This window comes from Thermobia domestica, chromosome 10 (assembly GCF_964235325.1).
Source record: "Thermobia domestica chromosome 10, izTheDome1.hap1.1, whole genome shotgun sequence".
Classification (NCBI taxonomy): Eukaryota; Metazoa; Arthropoda; class Insecta; order Zygentoma; family Lepismatidae; genus Thermobia; species Thermobia domestica.
The window spans coordinates 36,049,150-36,068,659 of record NC_137463.1 but is presented as its reverse complement, the minus strand read 5'-3'; the positions used below and the strand labels follow the sequence as shown (position 1 = coordinate 36,068,659).

General features: G+C 36.6%; 1 protein-coding gene across 1 annotated transcript in view; it reads left to right on the top strand.

Moving 5' to 3' along the window:
* The first annotated feature begins 8,358 nt into the window (after positions 1 to 8,358).
* Positions 8,359 to 19,510, top strand: part of LOC145661960 (sodium-dependent proline transporter-like) — a 109,741-nt gene continuing 98,589 nt past the window's right edge. Inside the window, exons 1-2 of the mRNA XM_081727310.1 lie at positions 8,359 to 8,871; positions 18,941 to 19,065. Of these exons, the coding sequence (XP_081583436.1) occupies positions 8,407 to 8,871; positions 18,941 to 19,065 (590 nt within the window). The 5' untranslated portion in view covers positions 8,359 to 8,406. The remainder of the gene's footprint in view (positions 8,872 to 18,940; positions 19,066 to 19,510) is intronic.

Below are 19,510 nucleotides of genomic sequence, written 5' to 3'. Positions count from 1 at the left end.
TCTAAATTTGAAAACTTTTTCTACTGTAAAATGTGGTTTGGTAATTAGGTGAAAGTTGTAGTGTCACATTGAAATGTTGTTACATAATGACGTTTCAGGAACAATATTTAGTGAAAACATGAATTAAAATTATGCAAGAATGGTTTACTTAAGATGCGGGGTCTACGAAATCATTGAAGAGGTCCAAATATTTTTATGTACCTGTAATATGGTTGGAAAACTACCATTGTAGCTTGTGGGTTTGTTTTGTATAATGCAACATGTTTTAATCGTTTTAATATTTGAATGAATCTTACTTTCTGAACATTACTTGCATTTTAATAAAGGAGGAGAGAATCAAAACAAGTTTCATACTAATCTGAAATTTTATAATGTACACGTCCCACATACACAAAATGCATAACAGGATAATTTAAGTTTTCAGTGAGCTTCAAACAGCGGGTATGGACCCCTTCGTCCAGGGTCCCCGGTGTGTTATAGAGCTTGCACAATCACAATAGATTGTTATGGCTCTGAACATAGTTAAACATTATTTCTAGAGTAGGGTGACCAGATTCTGACAAGCGAAAGTAGGACACAGATATAATATTAAATGATAGTTTACTTTGTCGTCAATACACATGTCCTTATTTCATTTAACGTTAACCTTGTTATTCATTCGTTTTTCTTAAAAATAAAGTATTGAACAAAAGCATTGAAATAATTCAACACAACCCCAAATGCTTTGATGAATGGCAGAGTGATTTATTTTTATGAACGTAATGGTCGTACAGTGAAACTTCATGTAGCGATAAAGACTTGTTTTTAAATCGATTTCGAAGCGTGAGATTATTTTAAGGAATGAGGGAAAATTTAGACCGAACTTGCCTAGCATCATTGTCGTAAGTTTAAAAAAGAACCTTTCCTACCTTACCGACAGGGACGTACGCGGGGGGGGGGGTCCTGACCCCCCCGAAATCCGAACTTTTTTAGTCTAATTAGTTTAGTAAATTTAGTCTAATTTTAGGGGCAATTTTACAATTTTTAATATAATTTAGCCTGAAGTTGTGTTTGGATCCTCCGAAAAGCTTTGGACCCCTCCCGAAATAAATTCCTGCGTACGTCCCTGCTTACCGATATCTCAACAACTAAATCTCATTCTCGGTAAAAACAATGTACTGCAAAACAATGCTTTCTTGATGGTTTTCCATCCCTAATTTTTTGAGGAGTGTTAAAGAAACACAGCGGTTCATCATTCACGAAAATAATGCCTGTGATTCAAAATGTTGTGAATAAAAAACGCAACATTATAATATTGCAAATAAGTTAACTTAGGATATTTCGCAGCACATTTCATGATTTTCTAGGCGTTTTCGCAACACGCAGGATAGCTCTTTGAAAAACAGTACGTCTGGTCATCCTATTCAAGACAATACACTTCACCAGTGTTGCCACAATCCTAGCTCTGGAGTGGGCTGAAAAATAGTACCAAATTGAAACAAAAAGGGCTGAATCCATTATTTTATACCAGTGTAATATATGGCTCTATAGCACGAAACTAAAAGAGATAAAGTTCTAGAACACTCCTCCTCTCCCTCTTCCAAGACACCAAATCAAGAAAGTGCTCTTTTTAAGAATTATTTTTTAAAAAACATCCAAATAGAAGGACCCAGTAACAATGGTTTTTGGTGCTCGTAGGCAAAATCCCTAGTGGCGCCCCCCTCACCCATTTAATAGGCCAATATATGACCATCTGTAACTTACGCGTACGCGCCACATCCCACATTTGGCTAGCTTTGGGTAGTGTTGCCAACACGAGATTTTTCTTTCTGCTAAAACAGGGCTAAAAATTCGCTAACTGAAAAAAAGAAAGAAAGAAAAAAAGAAAAAGAAAAAAGATCATGTCTACAAAAATATTGTAAGTGATATTGCAATCGGTATTTAAGAAGATCAGCTAATTATTACTCTCCAATAATGTTGAGATTAGAGCCTAAATAGGTCAGTATCGTCTTCATCCATTTAACACTACATCATCTCAGTCAACGTCAGGAGCGGACGAAGGCAAAAAATTTTCACCCTGCCAATGAGTCTTTGCCCCCTCACCTAGTCCTAGCCTATACTTTACATTTTATTACAGTGATGTTAGAAAATACGTTCGAAAATTTATTTTGGAGTGCTCGTTTGGGTGCCCCCTGACGTTAGTGTCCCGGTCAGTTTCCCGGTTTGCCCAACCATTGGTGTTTGTGCTTGGTTCTGTATAGCCGCAGTACGTGGCAATTGTGCTGTGCCTCATGATAACACTTTTTAACTCGTTTTACTCCAGATCTTATAGGTCATAGAATTTGTCGTTATTGTTGAAAGCCTGTTGCGCAGAGGAATTTTATTTATAGTTAGTAAGCTTAGTAGTTGTAATTTAAGACTGGTATCGTATTAATACAGGGGGATTAATTTCTTAATCATAGAGTGCTATAACCTCGGCGAGTTAACAGTAATGCCAACAATTTGATACGCAAATGTAATAAACTGCGAGCGAAGTGAGCAGGAATTTTTATTCTTGCCATGTTTGGAAATGAAGACCACGAAAATTTGGGGCTCCATTTATATAATTTGCTTCTCTTTAACTAAAAGCCTGTGGCGCCCCCTCATATACCAAAACGTCCTGCGTCCGTAGGCAATGCCTACCCTGCCTACCCTACTGCTACGCCACTGGGAGGACCCCAAACATCCGTGGAAGTAGATGAAACATTTCTCGCACGTAGGAAGTATGACAGAGGCCGCAAATTAAGTCTTCGGTATGTATTGCAAGGAAACCAAACGCGCCTCTATTTCAAAGTGACCAATAAACCAAAACGGTATTATGGCCATATATGAAAAAATGTGTATATATAAAACGAGAAACAAATCAATCATCTCTGAGTTCACTTCTCATGACATCACACAGTATGAGTAACGTGAGATGTAGGAAAAGTCTTATTGACACTTTTGAAAATGTGACAAGTATTTGTTAAATGGTGCTGAATTGGGTAGAATTGTACCAACTTTTTCACAAAAGGGGCTGAAAATGACAGCGTGGTACCAACGGGCCGATGAATGACAAAAGGGGCTGAATTTGGTACAATAGTACCAAGTGTGGCAACAGTGCACTTCACTGATCACCATTTGCGCCACTCTTATACACTCAATTGAAATTCAAATCTTCCCAGAATGAAAAACAAGTGATATCAGCGATCCTTCCGGCTACAGTTGTAACTAATTGCATAGTCTGCTATTTGCAGCAGCTAATTGTATCATTGGCTAATTGTATCAAACCCACGCTCTCTGAATGACTTGATTCGTTCTCGATTTCATTAGTTTATGCTACTCGCACTGCTGTGAGTGTTGGCGCCACAGTCTTCAGTCAAGTGGCTTAGTTTCAGCGTAAGATTCAGCTGAAATCTCATATACTTTACACTTACTCTATGCTTACTCTATACTATCCTATCCTATACTACTCTATACTCTATACACTATACTACTCTATCCTTACTTTATACCAGGTATGTGCAAGTTGGAGCACGTGGAGGACCAATCACAGAGGACTTATACTGTCATCGAGGGCCATACGACAATGTATAAAATGTTCACAAGAATTGAATAGCTATATTCAATGAAGAAACTCATTCTCGTACACTAACATCACAGGAACGTTAAATCTGTTTTGTCGGTTACTAAAAATATTTACTTAATACAGAAAAAAATAAAAATCTTATGACGAGTTTTGAAGCACAAAGTTGAGTGGAAAGGACAGTAGCGGATCAGGGGGGGGGGAACGATCGCCCCCCAGAAGAGGAAAGTTTTTTATTTTATATATAAATAAAACCCATCCCAGAGTTTGGAGCACTTAAAAGTAGATCTAAGTAACAGTATTACAACTCACCGCCCCCCCAGAAGTCCGTCCTGGATCCGCCCCTAGGGAAGGAGTGGTGCTGAAAAACGCTGGCTTCCGGATAGTTTTCCCACAGTTTAAATAATTTGTCAGAAAGGCCGGATGAAAGGGATCAGTGGGCCAGACCCGGCTCGAGGACCGGCTGTTGCACATGGCTGCTCTATACTATATCCTTACTCTATGATATACAGTTCTCGCGCGAGCCATTTACAAATCAAAGCTTTCTTTTCTCCCCACCCTTCATTCTTTCACGCACAGGAACGAATGAATGAATTAAACATAGGACAATACTCACCAAAAGTGAATGACAGAGTAAATTATTTCTAGGGATGCGCACGAGTCGAGATTTAAGCCAGTCTCGACTCGTCTCGCGAAAATGCTATCTCGACCCGACTCGAATTCAAGACGAGACGTCTCGAAATTCCAGCCGAGACAAAACATACGAGTTAAAATATACTCACACATCAGCCAGAACATTATGACCACCAACCTAATTGTCAGTATGACCATCTTTGGCACGGATAACAACGGCAATGCGTCTTGGCATGGACGCAATGACTCTCGGTAGGTCACTGGAGAGAGTTGGCACCACATGTGCACACATAGGACACCTAATTCCCGTAAATTCCGGGGAGGGGGCGATGCGCTCTGATGTTACGTTCAATCACATCCCAGATGTGTTCGATTGGGTTTCGATCCAGCGAATTGGAGGGCCAGCACATCACTTGGAACTCGCCCATGTATTCATCAAACCACGCCATCATACTCCTGGCCTTGTGACATGGTGCGTTATCTTGTCGAAAAATGCCACTACCGTTGGGAAACATGGTTGTCATCAAGGGGTGTATGTAGTCTGCAAGTAGTGTGCGACATGCCTCGGCCGTCATGGTGCCTTGCTCGAGCTCCACTAGACACATGGATGCTCACGTGAATGATTCCCAGAGCATGATTTAGCTGCCACCAGCTTGTCTCCGTCCCGCAGTATAGGTGTCAACGAGCTGTTCCCTTGGAACACCATGGATTAGCATCCTCCCATCGTCATGATGAAGAAGGTATCGGGATTCATCAGACAATGCAACGCTCTGGCATTGCGCCAAGGTCCAGTGGCGATGGTCACGTGTTCATTTCAGTCGTAGTTGCCGATGTCAGGTGTTAACATTCGCACATGAATGGGTCGTCGGCTGCGGAGGCCCATCGTTAGAACTGTTCGGTGCACTGTGTGTTCAGACACACTTGTATTTTGTCTGATGTTAGTCTGATCTTAGTAAAGTCTGATGTTAGTTCCACTACAGTTCACTGCCTGTCCTGTTTTACCAGTCTGCTCACCCTACGACGTCCGATATCTGTAATGAGTTGAGGAGCGCCCAACCCCTCGAAGTTTGGAAGTCGTTCCCCTTTGGTTTCCCACCTGTTGAAGACACTCCCCACAGTACTCCTCGAACACTCTACAAATTCTGCAGTTTCGGAAATGCTCGTGCCGAGCCTCCGTTCCATTGCAATCAGCCCACGGTCAATCTCAGATCACTTTCCACATTCTACACACGGCCAGCTCTCTCACTGATACTCTATGCTAGAGGTCTGCACGGGCTCGGACCTAGCCCGCGGGCCGGACTCGGACCTACAAAACATTTTAATACACCATTTTAATATTTTAATATACGTAAATTTTTAATATACAACATATTTCTCGGACCTCCTCGGGATTAACATTGTAAATATACTGTACAAGGATATTTATAGGACTGTTCTTTCTGGAGAACTTTAAAATCACAACTGCAAAATTAAACCCCTAATTGCTCTAAATAAAAATACAATTTTGTGTTAATTATTAAGTTTCTGTAATTCGGGCTTATATCAAGCTAGTTTGATATCACACGAGCTCGGGTCTAAATGCTAAAACATATTTGGGACTCGGGTCGGGCTTCACATTATAAATTCTAGGGCTGGACCGGGCCCGGGCTAAAATTTCCGGCCTCAACAGGCCTTTACTACATGCACCGTACGTGTGTCTGGCTAGCAGGCATTCCTCGGCACGTGACGCTGCTATCTCCTGGACGGGTTTATATCGATAGTAGGTAGGTGGTCATAATGTCCTGGCTGATCGGTGAATTATAAATAAATTTAAAATGTAGGAAATTTTCAACATTCTAGGTTACGGCCAATACTTTTATACAAACTAGATAATCAATTATTATTATTATTATTATTATTATTATTATTATTATTATTATTATTATTATTATTATTATTATTATTATTATTATTATTATTATTATTATTATTAAAGTACAATCAAATATCACGACTTTAATTATTAGTTTTAATTAACTGAATTGAGCTGAAAATTAAATCTTGATCTCGAAAGATTAACTATTATGTTTATGTGCTCTTACCTTTCTAAGGTAATAAATGCTGGAATTGGTTTCAAGACTGTTTTTGAGTAAATACTTTCTTCAAAATAATATTAAAAATTATAGAAAGATTTTCGAGACATTCAAGTTGAAATATACGTTTCTCTCGACTCGTCTTGAATTTTACAAAGTGTGTCTCGACTCGTGCGCATCCCTAATTATTTCTATTAATTGATCAGTGAGTAATAAAAGCGATATTAATTTTTTAAATTTTCGCAATGAAAAGCCGGGACTATTTGGAGTTTTCAAAAATTAAAGGGGAAACAAATTATGTAAATCCCGGATTGTCACGTTATTATGATCATTCGCGTGATATTCAAAGAAAATACCAATGTTATTAGTCATCAATACTCAACTAATAGCAACTGGGCCAGCCTTAGGCAATTTGCCGCACCGTACAATGGCATCATTTTCTGCCTTCTTTTCTCCGAAAAGAACAAATCTTTAAAAGCCAGGATTGTAAGTATGCTGCTCCATCATGAACAGGAGGGAAAGACACTTGCATTCAGAAAACCTAAACACTACAAATACAATCTTGTTGTGTCTGCTTTTCTTTAAATAATAATTTATTATGTTAGCGAAAGATAAAGCAAACGCACCTGCAGAGGAAAGATGGTAATTATATATATATATATATATATATATAGATAGATAGATAGATAGATAGATAGATATAGATGTATAATTAAATATCGAGCTTCAATCTCAATATATCAGTTTTCAATTTCAATCCACTATTTTTTTTTTAACCTTTATTTCTTGTTTTTCCTTCTACATCTGTTAATTAAAAAAAAAAAACTTGTTTCCACCTTGAATGATAAGAAACTTGTTTGTGACAAAGACAAGACTAGTTTTCATTTCAAAACTGTGATAAATAACTAAATGGAACAGGTGTTTGGTACTGTTCGAGAATTGAGTTTTTGTATTAAGGAAAAATCAAGCAATTCCTGCTGGGATTTGTTTGATCATTTTGCTTTATCATTGTCCATGTGGCCTTAAAATAATGCGACCTAAACATGATTTATGAATGTAGTATTCAAATAGAAGGTAAGCTTAGTAAATTCAACCACCATCATCATGAAGTCTATTTTCAACAAGAAATATTTCGTTTTAAATAATTTAGTTATGACAGATTTTGCTGCTCCTTGAAACCTGCCGGTCCGTGCAAATACACATATGGTAGAGCCAGCCTGAATAGGAATATAGGCCTGAATAGGAGTATACTATTTATCCAGAGGCGAATTTAGAAAGTATAAAGTGGGGGGCAGCCAAACCCCAGACCATGATAAGTAAATCATGAGTTTATCATAAACTTTCAAAAATATATACGTAAGTAATAGTTTAAATGATCTTTGGCACTCTAAAACTGGGGGTCTAGGCCCCCCCAGGCTAGATCCGCCACTTTCTTTATCATTCACTTTTGGTGAATATTGACTTATTATTTAGTTAATTCTGACATTTCAGCAAGAAATAAGTGTATAACTATGAATTTACTGTACATTCACATAACGTGTCTAGGTATATTATTATTATTATTATTATTATTATTATTATTATTATTATTATTATTATTATTATTATTATTATTATTATTAATGTAGAAATATCAGTCTTATCTAAGCATCAAATGTTATTGTTTCACTTTGGTAGCACTGCAGAGATACTTATACAGTATATACATATGAAACCTCTATAGAAAAATCTACCTAAACATCAACCAAAACAAGAAATATTTACGAGTGATTAAGAAACATAATATTAAGTATATGATCGTGTTAGAAATGTTACTCAACTTTTATCAACAACTTCATACTTTTGTACAAGAAAAATTAGAGGCATCATACGAAGTAAAATATGTTCATGTTTAACCCGCTTAACACACATTTAAAATTATAATTAAAAAAAATTAACGGTAAAATAAGAATAATCTCAAAGTATTGGGCGGAGATTGTTAGTAAAACTTAACATTGATACACTTAAAATAAAGAAATTAGAGGACAAAGTTAATTGTATATTCTGTGCACTTGCGTAGTATAATTTAACTTAAAGTGTTAATTCTAGCACATATGGAGAAAACTAATTGTTTCGAGTATGGATAAAACTAATGATGTACCGAATGCGGGTAAAACGGAAAATGTTTCGAGTATGGATAAAACTAAAGATGTGTCGAATGCGGATAAAGGAAAACAAGTTTCGATTATGGTTAAAAGCACAAATGTGTCGAATGCGGATAAAACAAAAACTGTTTCGATTGTGGATAAAACTAAAGATGTCCCGAATGCGGATAAAGCAAAAACTGTGCCGAATGTGGATAAAACAAGAAATGTTTCGAAAATGGATACAACTACAAATGTGCCGAATGCGGATAAAACAAAAAAGGCTTCGGGTATGGATAAAACTAAAGATGTGCCAGATGCGGATAAAACGAAAACTGTTTCGAGTGTAGATGAAACTAAAAATGTGCCAAATGTGAATAAAACAAAAAGTGTACCGAAACTAGTACCAGAAAAAAAGAAAAGTAAGAACCAAGAAGAGACACCAGCAGATGCTGAAATCGTAAGTACTTTCGAAAAGCATTCTTCATCTGCAATGTATAAAGATAAAAATTTCTTGTTTTACGTCCTACGAATATGCCCTTCAGGCTAAATGAGACAGATGATTAATGGAATTGTATTTTTATTAATAAAGCAAGGCTTGTGTATAGTCCGCTCCCCCCAGTTCTTTGTCACCGGAACTGGAAGAGTCACTACTACTACTACTACTACTACTACTACTACTACTACTACTACTGCTCCTGCTGCTACTACTACTTCTACTATTACTACTACTACTACTACTATTGCTACTACTACTACTACTACTTATAGTATCGAGAACAGAACCCAACCAAGTTCTGCGGGCTTCTAACCCGTTCCTACTACTACTACTACCACTACTACTATTGCTACTACCATGACTACTACTACTACTATTGCCACTAACTACTATTACTACTGCTACTACTACTACTACTACTACCGCTACTACTACTACTTATACTAAAGCTTCCTTACCGCAAGATTTATATCTTAAATCTTTATAACATGCGATTCCGATTCATTATGAACTAGTATGAATCGTTGGAATCACTATGATTCGTTAAAAATCATTAGGGGGAGCGGGCTATACTCAATCCTAAAACAATTTGCAGAATAAGCATATCTGAGGAAACGAGAATACCAATGAACACGAGGTTGTCGATCATAAATTCCCGTGACGCGGTATCGAACTAGGAATTCCTCACATCAAACATGAACGCTCTATCACTGAGCCATCGATCTGCAATATTAAGTATATTTCATTCATCATCTAAATCATTTGAAATGGGAATAATGCCCTTCTAGCCTTATATTAATACATAAGTAAAAAGAGCAATTCATCATTACAAATAAATCTGAAGTCATGTCATTGTATAAAAAATATTATTTTCTTCAAAAATGGAAACAAAATGACGAACAGACATTAGTTACATTTTCGATAAATAATGATGGACTATTCTATTGTTTTGAAGACAAAATATACAGTTTAAAATAGACTATTTCCGAAGTTCCGAAGTTGATCGTCCGTTTCTAGCAAAAGTTTCAAAATTTTCCCGATAAGAAATTGATAGTTTGCTCGTTTGTGTGGTTGATCATATGTAAGGAGAGAGTAAGTTGTGTTTATTTTTCTTTATAAGCGGTTATAAACATGGAACTATTTGGCAAGTGGAGGGAACTACTTGACGCAAGATAACCGAAGGTTGGATTGTGTGAAATAAATAAGCGTTTGTATTATGAATATGGTTGCCGGTATACAGACACCTTCCTCTATGTACGGACACGTCTCCCTGGATGTGGATTAACAGTAATATAGATTTTGACACAATGCGGTGATAAGCAGGAAAATCTTTTGAAAGTATGTGAAAGTATCTTTTGAAATTGCCTAAGAAATCTAGCAATAAATTGCAGAAAGTTTGGTAAGCAAATAACTGCAAAGAAACGTGAAGAAAGTTATACTTTTTAATGTAACGGTAAGATACAACAGGCCTGGCTACTAACCCACCTTCACTCGCTATCACTCGCTCGGCATTACTATCTGAATTGAGTATTGAGCTTTGATAAAGTAAATATAGTTGATTTTTAAATTTTCGTAGCTTTTATTACGCTTTTGGCCGAAAACCAGGTGGATGACCAACTTCAGAATAAATGCTCTATTCTATTGACTTGAAGTTAAAATGTATATTTTAAAATTAAAACTCTGAAAGTTTTCAGTTTCCGTAGGAATTCTCACAGAACGCAAAGGCTTCTCTAATTTTTTGACACCCTAAAAATCTCCATTGAACAGCACATATTTTTAAACATATTTAACATCTTTAAAAAATATATATATCTGGAATAGCTCAGTCATGAAATTTTCCACCAAAGTGACAGCTATTGGCAAAGGAAAATGACGTTTATCATGAGTAAGTTTCTACAAGTACTATCATATTTTGTCGCAAGGCTCCCTTCACGCAGGGGACCGTCATTGTCGGGAAGGGAGTAGGACTGAGAGAGCGGCTTCATTTATCACCCTTTCGTCTTCATGTTCTTTGCCTACCCCCTCAGTTGGGAATTACGCTGCAGAAGTCGCGGCTTTTTGCTGGTGATCTTCGAAGTGGATATTCAGTAGTCATCTTCCTGTATTGTGGATGCGCACCATTTCGTCTTGACTTGTAATTGAGTCCAGTGTTCTGTTTCTTTTTATAAAGAATTTATATGTGTATAAAGGTTTTAAAAAATGTTAAGAAAATTGGCACCATTTTCTTTGGTCTTTGTTTTTCATTCATGACGGTTGTATTTTGTATATTCTGATATTTTCCTGTTTTTTTGTCCTTGTGGTTGTTTTAATTTTGTTCAGAATCCATATACTTTTGTCGAGAGCACAGTAGTTTGGTTCACGTCTCATTCTTCTTGATCAATTTGGTCCCACGTTGATCTTTCAGTGAGGGCTTGCCTATAGGATTCCTAGGAAATTGTTCAGTTTAACTTCCCACAATTATGTCCTTTAGGCAGGCCGGGACTGGTTAGGGCAGGAGGGCAGGAATCCCTGCCGGGACCCTCTCTGAATATATGCACAATGAATATTGCATAACATGGAAAGTGAGATAAGTTGAGCAGTTACTCGTTGTAGTTTGTTCCGTTCTTAGTTTGGTGGCCCCCAGCATTGAATGTAGTCTTGGGGTTCCATGAAACTAACAGTATTATAAGATTCTGTTTGGGGCTCTTTGCTTGTGGCCTAGTAAGAATGTATTTCAACAATACGTAGAACAGCATCATATTGCCTAAATGTATAAAGAGGTCCCATGAATGCCGAAATGAGACTGACTTATAAAGTCCTGCTGGGGCTCTCTGTTAGTCATTTGACAAGTTATTGCAACACCATAAAGAAACAGAACAGGGGCCCCAAATCTGAAGAAAAGCCACGTCCCCATCGCATCGTGAGGCTACTACATGCTATGGGAAGGGAAAATGAGCCCTCTAAGCATAGGCGGAGTTAGGAATTGGTTGCTGGGGAGGGCACGGTTAATACAAATCAGAATTGAAGGATCTTATAAGTAGCAATCTTATTTTTTTGTCGAAAAGTTGGGGGACAATGCCGCCCTATGCCCCAATAGCTCCGCCCATGCCTCTAAGTGAGGATGATCCTGCCGGGGCCCTATACCCCCCAGTCCGAGACTGCCTTTAGGCTAGGGGAGACAAATGATTGAGGCAAGTGAATGATGAGGGAAGATTGATGGAATGAAAATGTAGGAAGAAAAGGACACGATGGTGTCCACCACCAACTTACTTGGTCGGGGATCGAACCAGGGACTTCACACACCAGACATAAACGCTCTATCACTGAGTCATCATGCCCTCACATACTTCTTACAAGTTAGGAATGTAGCGGTAGTTCTCCTCAGGAATGCTCCAGCGTGATGTGTGGCGATCACTCGCTGTTTCCATTTATTAATTTTAAAAATATACTCATTTTATGTGTAAAAAAATCCCTGGCTCACCCAACTACAAAAAAAAAAAAAACCTTACTCTGACATGAGCGAGTCCAACACTCAATCTAATGAAGGTAATGTGAGAAAGACGGGTATTGCGACTGCTCTAATTCTACATCTAGGCCTAGTAATTAAAGAAAAAATTATGATAATGAGAGTGCTCAATCTAACCGTTTGACTAATATTAACGACTTGAGTAATTTTATTATAAACAAAGTCACTCATTATATATACAATCGAACAAGTTAAAGACACGCCAAAATTACGAAATAGCACTTTGTTGGTAGAAATGATAGATGAAAAACAAATGCGAAATTACTAAAATTAGACAACATTGGATCAGTTCCCGTACTGGTGTAATCTCATCGTCTACTGAATACCAGTCGGGGAGTGATTTCATGTTGAGATCTACTAAACGCCTCTGAGGAGAGATAAAATTTGAATTAGCTGATCAGCATATCGCAGACCTATCTCGTATTAAAAGCACGAAGTCAGGTGTAATTGGTAGTTAAAAAGTCACTGATTCTTACTTTTCCCTGCTCTTTCGGAATTCGCGAGAAGTTGGATATTATAGATTTAAAGTTCATACTACATTCCCAAGTCCTATTCGGTGCTTTAAATGTCAACATCTTGAGCACATCTGTATGTTATGCAATGCGAATGCTAATTGTGGCTAGGAAAGTCACGATGCGGATGACCGTGTAGCGACCAAGCCCTATTGCGTTAATTGTAAGAATGATCAATCTGCTAGGCCTAGCTTTTCACAAAGATAAATGAATCCGAGAACTCATTGTAATCGAAGAGATTTTTGCTACTGGTGTAAAACGTCATATCAGGCAGAACGTTACAACCCCATTCCCCATTCGGTTTGCATCCGTAGTAAAACTTCCCGGAAGTCTCAGCTCAGAGATCTAACGCTTCACCCAAACTTCGTTTACTGAATGTGAGAATGCAGAACCAAAAATCGTAGTCACTGCTTCTTGTAGCTCACAACCAGTCTCCGCGCGATATTCGTAGCGGTACTATAAAACTAGCGGCAACTCTTTGGCATTCAGGGACTGAACGGCAGGAAATTGTGAACACGCTAATTTCCAGACAGAGGCAACGTTTCCAAGCGAACGGCACTATTGAGTTGTTTTACTGCTCCCACCGAGTCAACTTTTGGAATATTCCATTTTATTAGTTTTTGAACGTAGCTAAAGGAGAAGTATATGAGTGACTGCATGGAGTTCTCCGTGGCTGAATGAACAAAGTCATTGTTCGCTAGCTAAGAGATTCGTGGTTCGAAACCAGTCTCGGAAGCTGAAGATTTCTTAATTCTGCAGATCTTAAGGTCTTTCTCCCCCTTTATAATCATCTGATGCTCTAAAAAGAGTTCTCCATCTTAATTCGACAACTGCCTGATTTGATCCTCAGTTCGGAAACTTCCCTTCTTCTGTTTCACAAAATCACAAATGTCGTCATAATATGGATGTTGTCCGATCATCTTTTTCTCCAATTCTAAACTTGCATATGTAAATTATCCCCCTCAGTCTCCATATTTGAATCTCTCTTTCTCTCTCAATGCCGTTTACTATGGACGCACATGGCTTGGGATCAAACCTTTGACTCTTGAAACCAAATGTAAGCGCTTTGGCAATGTGCGATGGTAACTCTATAGGTTTGTTGCTAAAAGATTTTGGTCGTAGGGAGGATTCCCCGCCGATATGAGAGATTCACTTTTTATATCAGTGTTTTACTATACATTTAATCAAACAATATGTGTTTATCACACTCAAGGGAGGGGGAAATCACACCCTCCTGTCCTGCCCAAATGATGCCGCTGGAACATTTGCTTGCAATTACCGGGAAACAAAATGAAAATCACTGAATAACACTCATTTCTGTTAGTAGTTTTTAGAGCTCTGCGCGTGCATTACAGACTTTGGGGGAGCACAAAACTTACTGCAGCGGTTGACAACTTTCATCGATTTTACAAGGAGGATCTTCGTAGCTTGATGTGATATGTAGTCTTTGAAGAAGGGAAAGAATGCAAATAAACGCATTTATGAAGCTATGGGAACATTTTGTGGCATTTTTTATTCAGGCTCTACAAAGGCATTTCACAACAAACGAATGAAAGAGACGGTTTTAAAGCTAGAAAGCTTGTAAACATGGTTCCTGTTTTTCCGTCTGAATGGAAAGAGTATATTACGTCACACAGATTGCTTTAGACAGGAAGAGGAGGGCGGTATGGATTGGATACCAGAAGCATATAGTCGATTGAGACGTGTGTTTCTAAATGCATTAAGCAAACGACGGAAGAGTGTGTTAGTACTTTGGACTTAAACTTTTTGTAACATTTCCTAAGCCGCGAATAAAAATTATAGATTTGGCTACTTTTAGGTCAGTAATGTAGAAACAAAACTATTTCTTAATAAACACTATAACCAGAGTGTCAATTTGTAATTTGTAATCCCGTTATCATATCTGCCGTTCTCTTCTTTTTTCTTTGCCCACGAAATCAAAATGTGCTGTTGCAAGAATTTGATAAACACAAATATTAAACTAAAATTATTACTAACTAAATAATTTATGTCATATGAACTACTTACTCACCTTAACTGTGTCCTAGTTACAATTTTTGTTGCTATAAATCTCAGAGGCTTTTTCTCTGTCGCCGTCATCAGAACACCGAAAATGTATGATTTTAGGAAATTTAAAGTGTTACAGAATAAGAAAAAGAGAAACTTTTACTTTGTTTTTAGCAATCTTATCGTTGCCACTTCGACGCATCTTGTTATTCCATTTTTTCTTTAAGCAAAGCAAAAAAGAAAAGAAAAAAAGAGTGACAAAGAGATTGATATCGTAATGTGTCGAGGACTTGAAGAATAGAGCCCAGGTTGAAAATATGCACAATAATTCAGTGTTGGGAAGTAACGTAACGCAAGTAACGCGTTACTTGTAACGCGTTACTTTTTAAGTAACGTTTCCTAGTAACGCGTTACATTTTTTGCAAAGTAACTGTAACGGTAACGCGTTACAAATTTTTAAGTAACGTACCTATTTTGCGTTACTTTTTTCGCGTTACATTTCGGATGAGTAACTATAATATATGTATATTTTTTTTTTTCGGAAACAAATGTTTCTTTCCTGTAAGTGAATTTCTCAGAATGAAACAATCGAGCATGAACTACGTATGTCAGTGACCGACAGTCACAGACACACAGAGAAACATATAAATTTGTAGTGCCACTTGCTGTTTTTTGAAGATGAGGACAGCCTTTGGGAAATCACGTGTACTGATTGCAAGCACCTGGAAGATTTTGTCGTAGATTTTGACAGCTCCAAATCAATGCATTCAGTGAGTGAACTAGAAGTGCAATGATACCGGTAGTCTATTTTACTTTAATTGGTGTTGTTTTTATAAAGATGGGTAACGAAAATATTTTACTGTTCGAACATTTGAAAGAGTACTTTTTTCTAAAGAGCTGAGAATGACGGTGGACAGAATTTAAAAGTAAAGTGTCTGAAGTGCCCGGCGGAAAATATTTATCAACAACTAGGGTGCCATAATTAACGATTTACAGTAAGGAGTTAATATGAAAAACTGTTTTGATGAGCAGACCTACTTTATTACTAGACAATATGTTTGCTAATGATATGTAATATTGGAGTTCTTTCAGATCAGTTTGCTTATCCTAGAGTCCCGTTGATTATAGAGTAGTGTAATGTTTCTCTATGTTCTTTATTTTTAATTTTACATAACAACATTGTTATTATTATATAATTAGTTTAGAAGAATAATTATAAACAACCATTTTTTCTAACGCATAGGGATGAGCACGAGTCAAGCTAAAATTCGACTCGACTCGAATTCAGGTCGAGTTTCGAGTCAAGTCAAGGGTAATATCCTCGAGTCGAATTCCGAGCCGATTCAGTTTTTTTGCGTCGAGTTTCGAGTCCAGTCGAGTTTGATAAATGGCTCGTTCGTTTTAAGTCGTCTTGAAATCATGGCCTGATTACACTGGAAAACGAAAGCCACAAGAAATGTAAGCTAAACAGTAATATGGAATACTTTTAGTGTTGCTCACGAGATGGGACACTACTTGCATCTCGTCTCGTCTCGATAACAAGACCACAAGAGATTTTTTTTATAACAAGCTCAGCTCGGCTCGGCTCAACTGAGAAGTTGGCTCGAACTGGCTCGGCTTGGTAGGGATGAACCATTTGCTCGGTTCGGCTCAATGAGCCGAGTCGGTTGGGTGAGCTGTTGACCCTCAACCCAAATTCAGAAGCTCGTGAACAATGTCCTTGACTCCTAGACTTCACGACTACCGAGGTTGGCAATCAACTATCTTTTTAGTATTCAAATACAAACCCCTACCTTGCTTTTTATATACAGTGTTATTATAAATAATAATAATAATAATAATAATAATAATAATAATAATAATAATAATAATAATAATAATAATAATAATAATAATAATAATAATAATAATAATAGCGGTAGTAATAGTAGTACGGAAAATTGAAGTCATATTTTTTTCACATTTTTAAAGTTTCGGACCTAAAAGTAACGCGTTACTTTCGAAGTAAAGTAACAATTACTTTTTGGGGGCAAGTAACGCGTTACTAACGCGTTATATTTTAAGAGAAAGTAAAGTAACTTGTAACGCGTTACATTTTTACAAGTAACTTACCCAACACTGCAATAATTACACTACATGCAAGGGATATTGGTAGAACAATAAGTCCCGGTGAAATCGTATCTCCATTATAAACAAATGTGAATATAAGTACTAGTAGCTCAGATTCAGAATACACAGTCAAATCTAGTTAATTATAGTAATTTCAAATATCAAACATAGAAGAAAATCAAAGGTATTATTTCTCATGAAACTTATTAGAATGGGGATTGAGCTTTTAATATAAATAAAATTCAAAGAATTCAAATTAATAAAATGAAGACTAGTTGGGTAAAAGGTAAAAGAGGGAAAGAAGAAAATGATTTGATTAATGAAAGGAATGAGCAGTGATCTTATCTGTATTGGAAACCTGGTTGAAGTTGTTGACTTCCAGGGTGATGACTATAGTCTCTTCCTGGCCGGAAATTGAAAAATTCTAAGATGATTGACTATATGGATTAAATTCCGTCAAAACTGCCATTGGCGAAGGAATTATAGGCGATGAATGAATTGCTCTCGAAGTTAGAAAAATGTATAATCACTCTTTAGTGAAGGTATCTGCGGCGATGAACCTTAAAACTGAGTGACATAAAGTCTTCTCCAATATGTTGCTCTCTTCAACGTGGTTCGGATTCCACGTTAATCAGTAGGTCCACTCCTCATATAGCCTCGCTGCTGAACGGGACGTTAAACTCAACTCATTTCCTAGACGAACTCAATTAATACTGCTTCTTAATTAAACTTCATGGTAATTCCAACTGTGATTGCCAACGACTGCCCCAAAGATACGTGTTTCTTGTGGTTTTGTTCGAAACCGGACAATGACTTAAGCGTTTATTCAACGATGTGGCTGTTGCAACATAGAAAGGACTTTGATGAGAGTAGAAAGGAAACTAGCCTTGCATTTATTGGTTAGTTTAGAATGACAAAGTAAAAATACACGTTTATACAAGTTTGTTAGAGGATGTACATTTGAAGTAAATGTTTTGTATCGGTTGAATTGAAGATTATACTTAATTTAATGTGATTTGCTTTTAGAAATTGAAATAAATTGTCTAAATGTTTGTTATTCAATTTTACACTTTTTTTTTTTTAAAGCTGTAGCACACATCATTGTGAGTTCCTGTATAGTAAGAAATAAAACTTCTGTAAAAATGAGAACATATTTCACTTTCGAAGTAAGAACCTTACATCTTTATTAAATTTCAAGTTTCCTAACACACGCGCCCTCTGATGAAGATGGAAGAGGAAAAAGTTGTCGAACAAAAATATACAAACTGGACAAAAAACTTGATAATTTCTTAATAACAGTACTATGTATAGTGTAACTTATTAAATACTGTATATGATATAATCGGCATTTCTGAAAAATTAAAATTATAGTAATATTTTTTATAAGTTCAATAGTAACTGGATATAAAAAACCGGAGACTATAAAAAAGAATGAATAATTTTGTAAGTATCTGTCATTTCAGCAATTTAACAAGGAATGTGTATAACTAGTATTCATGTGCTTTTGTTTTTAGGATGTTATATTATTTTTTTTATTTTATTATCGAGGGAACAATACAAGCAGGCATTATTTAAAGAAAGTGGGTGTCGTTTAAGGACAGCGCTCATTGGAACAGAACTTGCACTGTACATGTTCTTTCTTCTCCAATTTATGGAAGCAAGGAGCCAAACTTATATCAAGGATTCATCTATTCTTAGAGTTGAAGGGAATTACGCAATTTGACAAATTAGGAAGCTATAGTTTGTCAATCACACTGACGAAGTCATCAACTGTTCGTCGAAACCGTTTGTAGCTTTCTATAACTTTTCAGGACTCTTCTAATTAAGTTTTTAGCTATATAATATACGTATATTATGCCGCATTAATTTTCACTTGATTCTTGTTTTATAAAATTAGATTCTGGCACCACCAGATGAGCCAGAAGAGGAGACACTTCAAACAAAACGTGGGAATTGGACGGGAAAATTGGATTATTTTATGTCTCTTCTTAGCTGTTGCATCGGACTGGGCAATATTTGGCGGTAAGTAGACCTCCAACACGAATATCGTTTCACATTTATAAGTTTAACTGTTTTCAAGAAAAGGAATATATATATATATATATATATATATATATATATATATATATATATATATATATATATATATATATATATATATATATATATATATATATGTAACTTGCAAACAAAAATTTTATGCTGTTAAGGGTTTTTGCTTTTCATACCCACTTTTTTTTAAAAAAGTCAATAAATACCTTAAAAAGAAATAAATACATAACTAAAAAAATTAAGAAATGAACAAAATAGTGTCACCAAAACGCAAGTAAATGAAGTACTAGTTTTTTTTCAAGGCATTTTGTACAATGTCCGACAATTATTACAATTATAAACTGCACCTCTAGATTCCTAGTCAATAAGAAAGGATCTGATAACAGTTACTAGTTTGTTCGATAACATCTTGCAG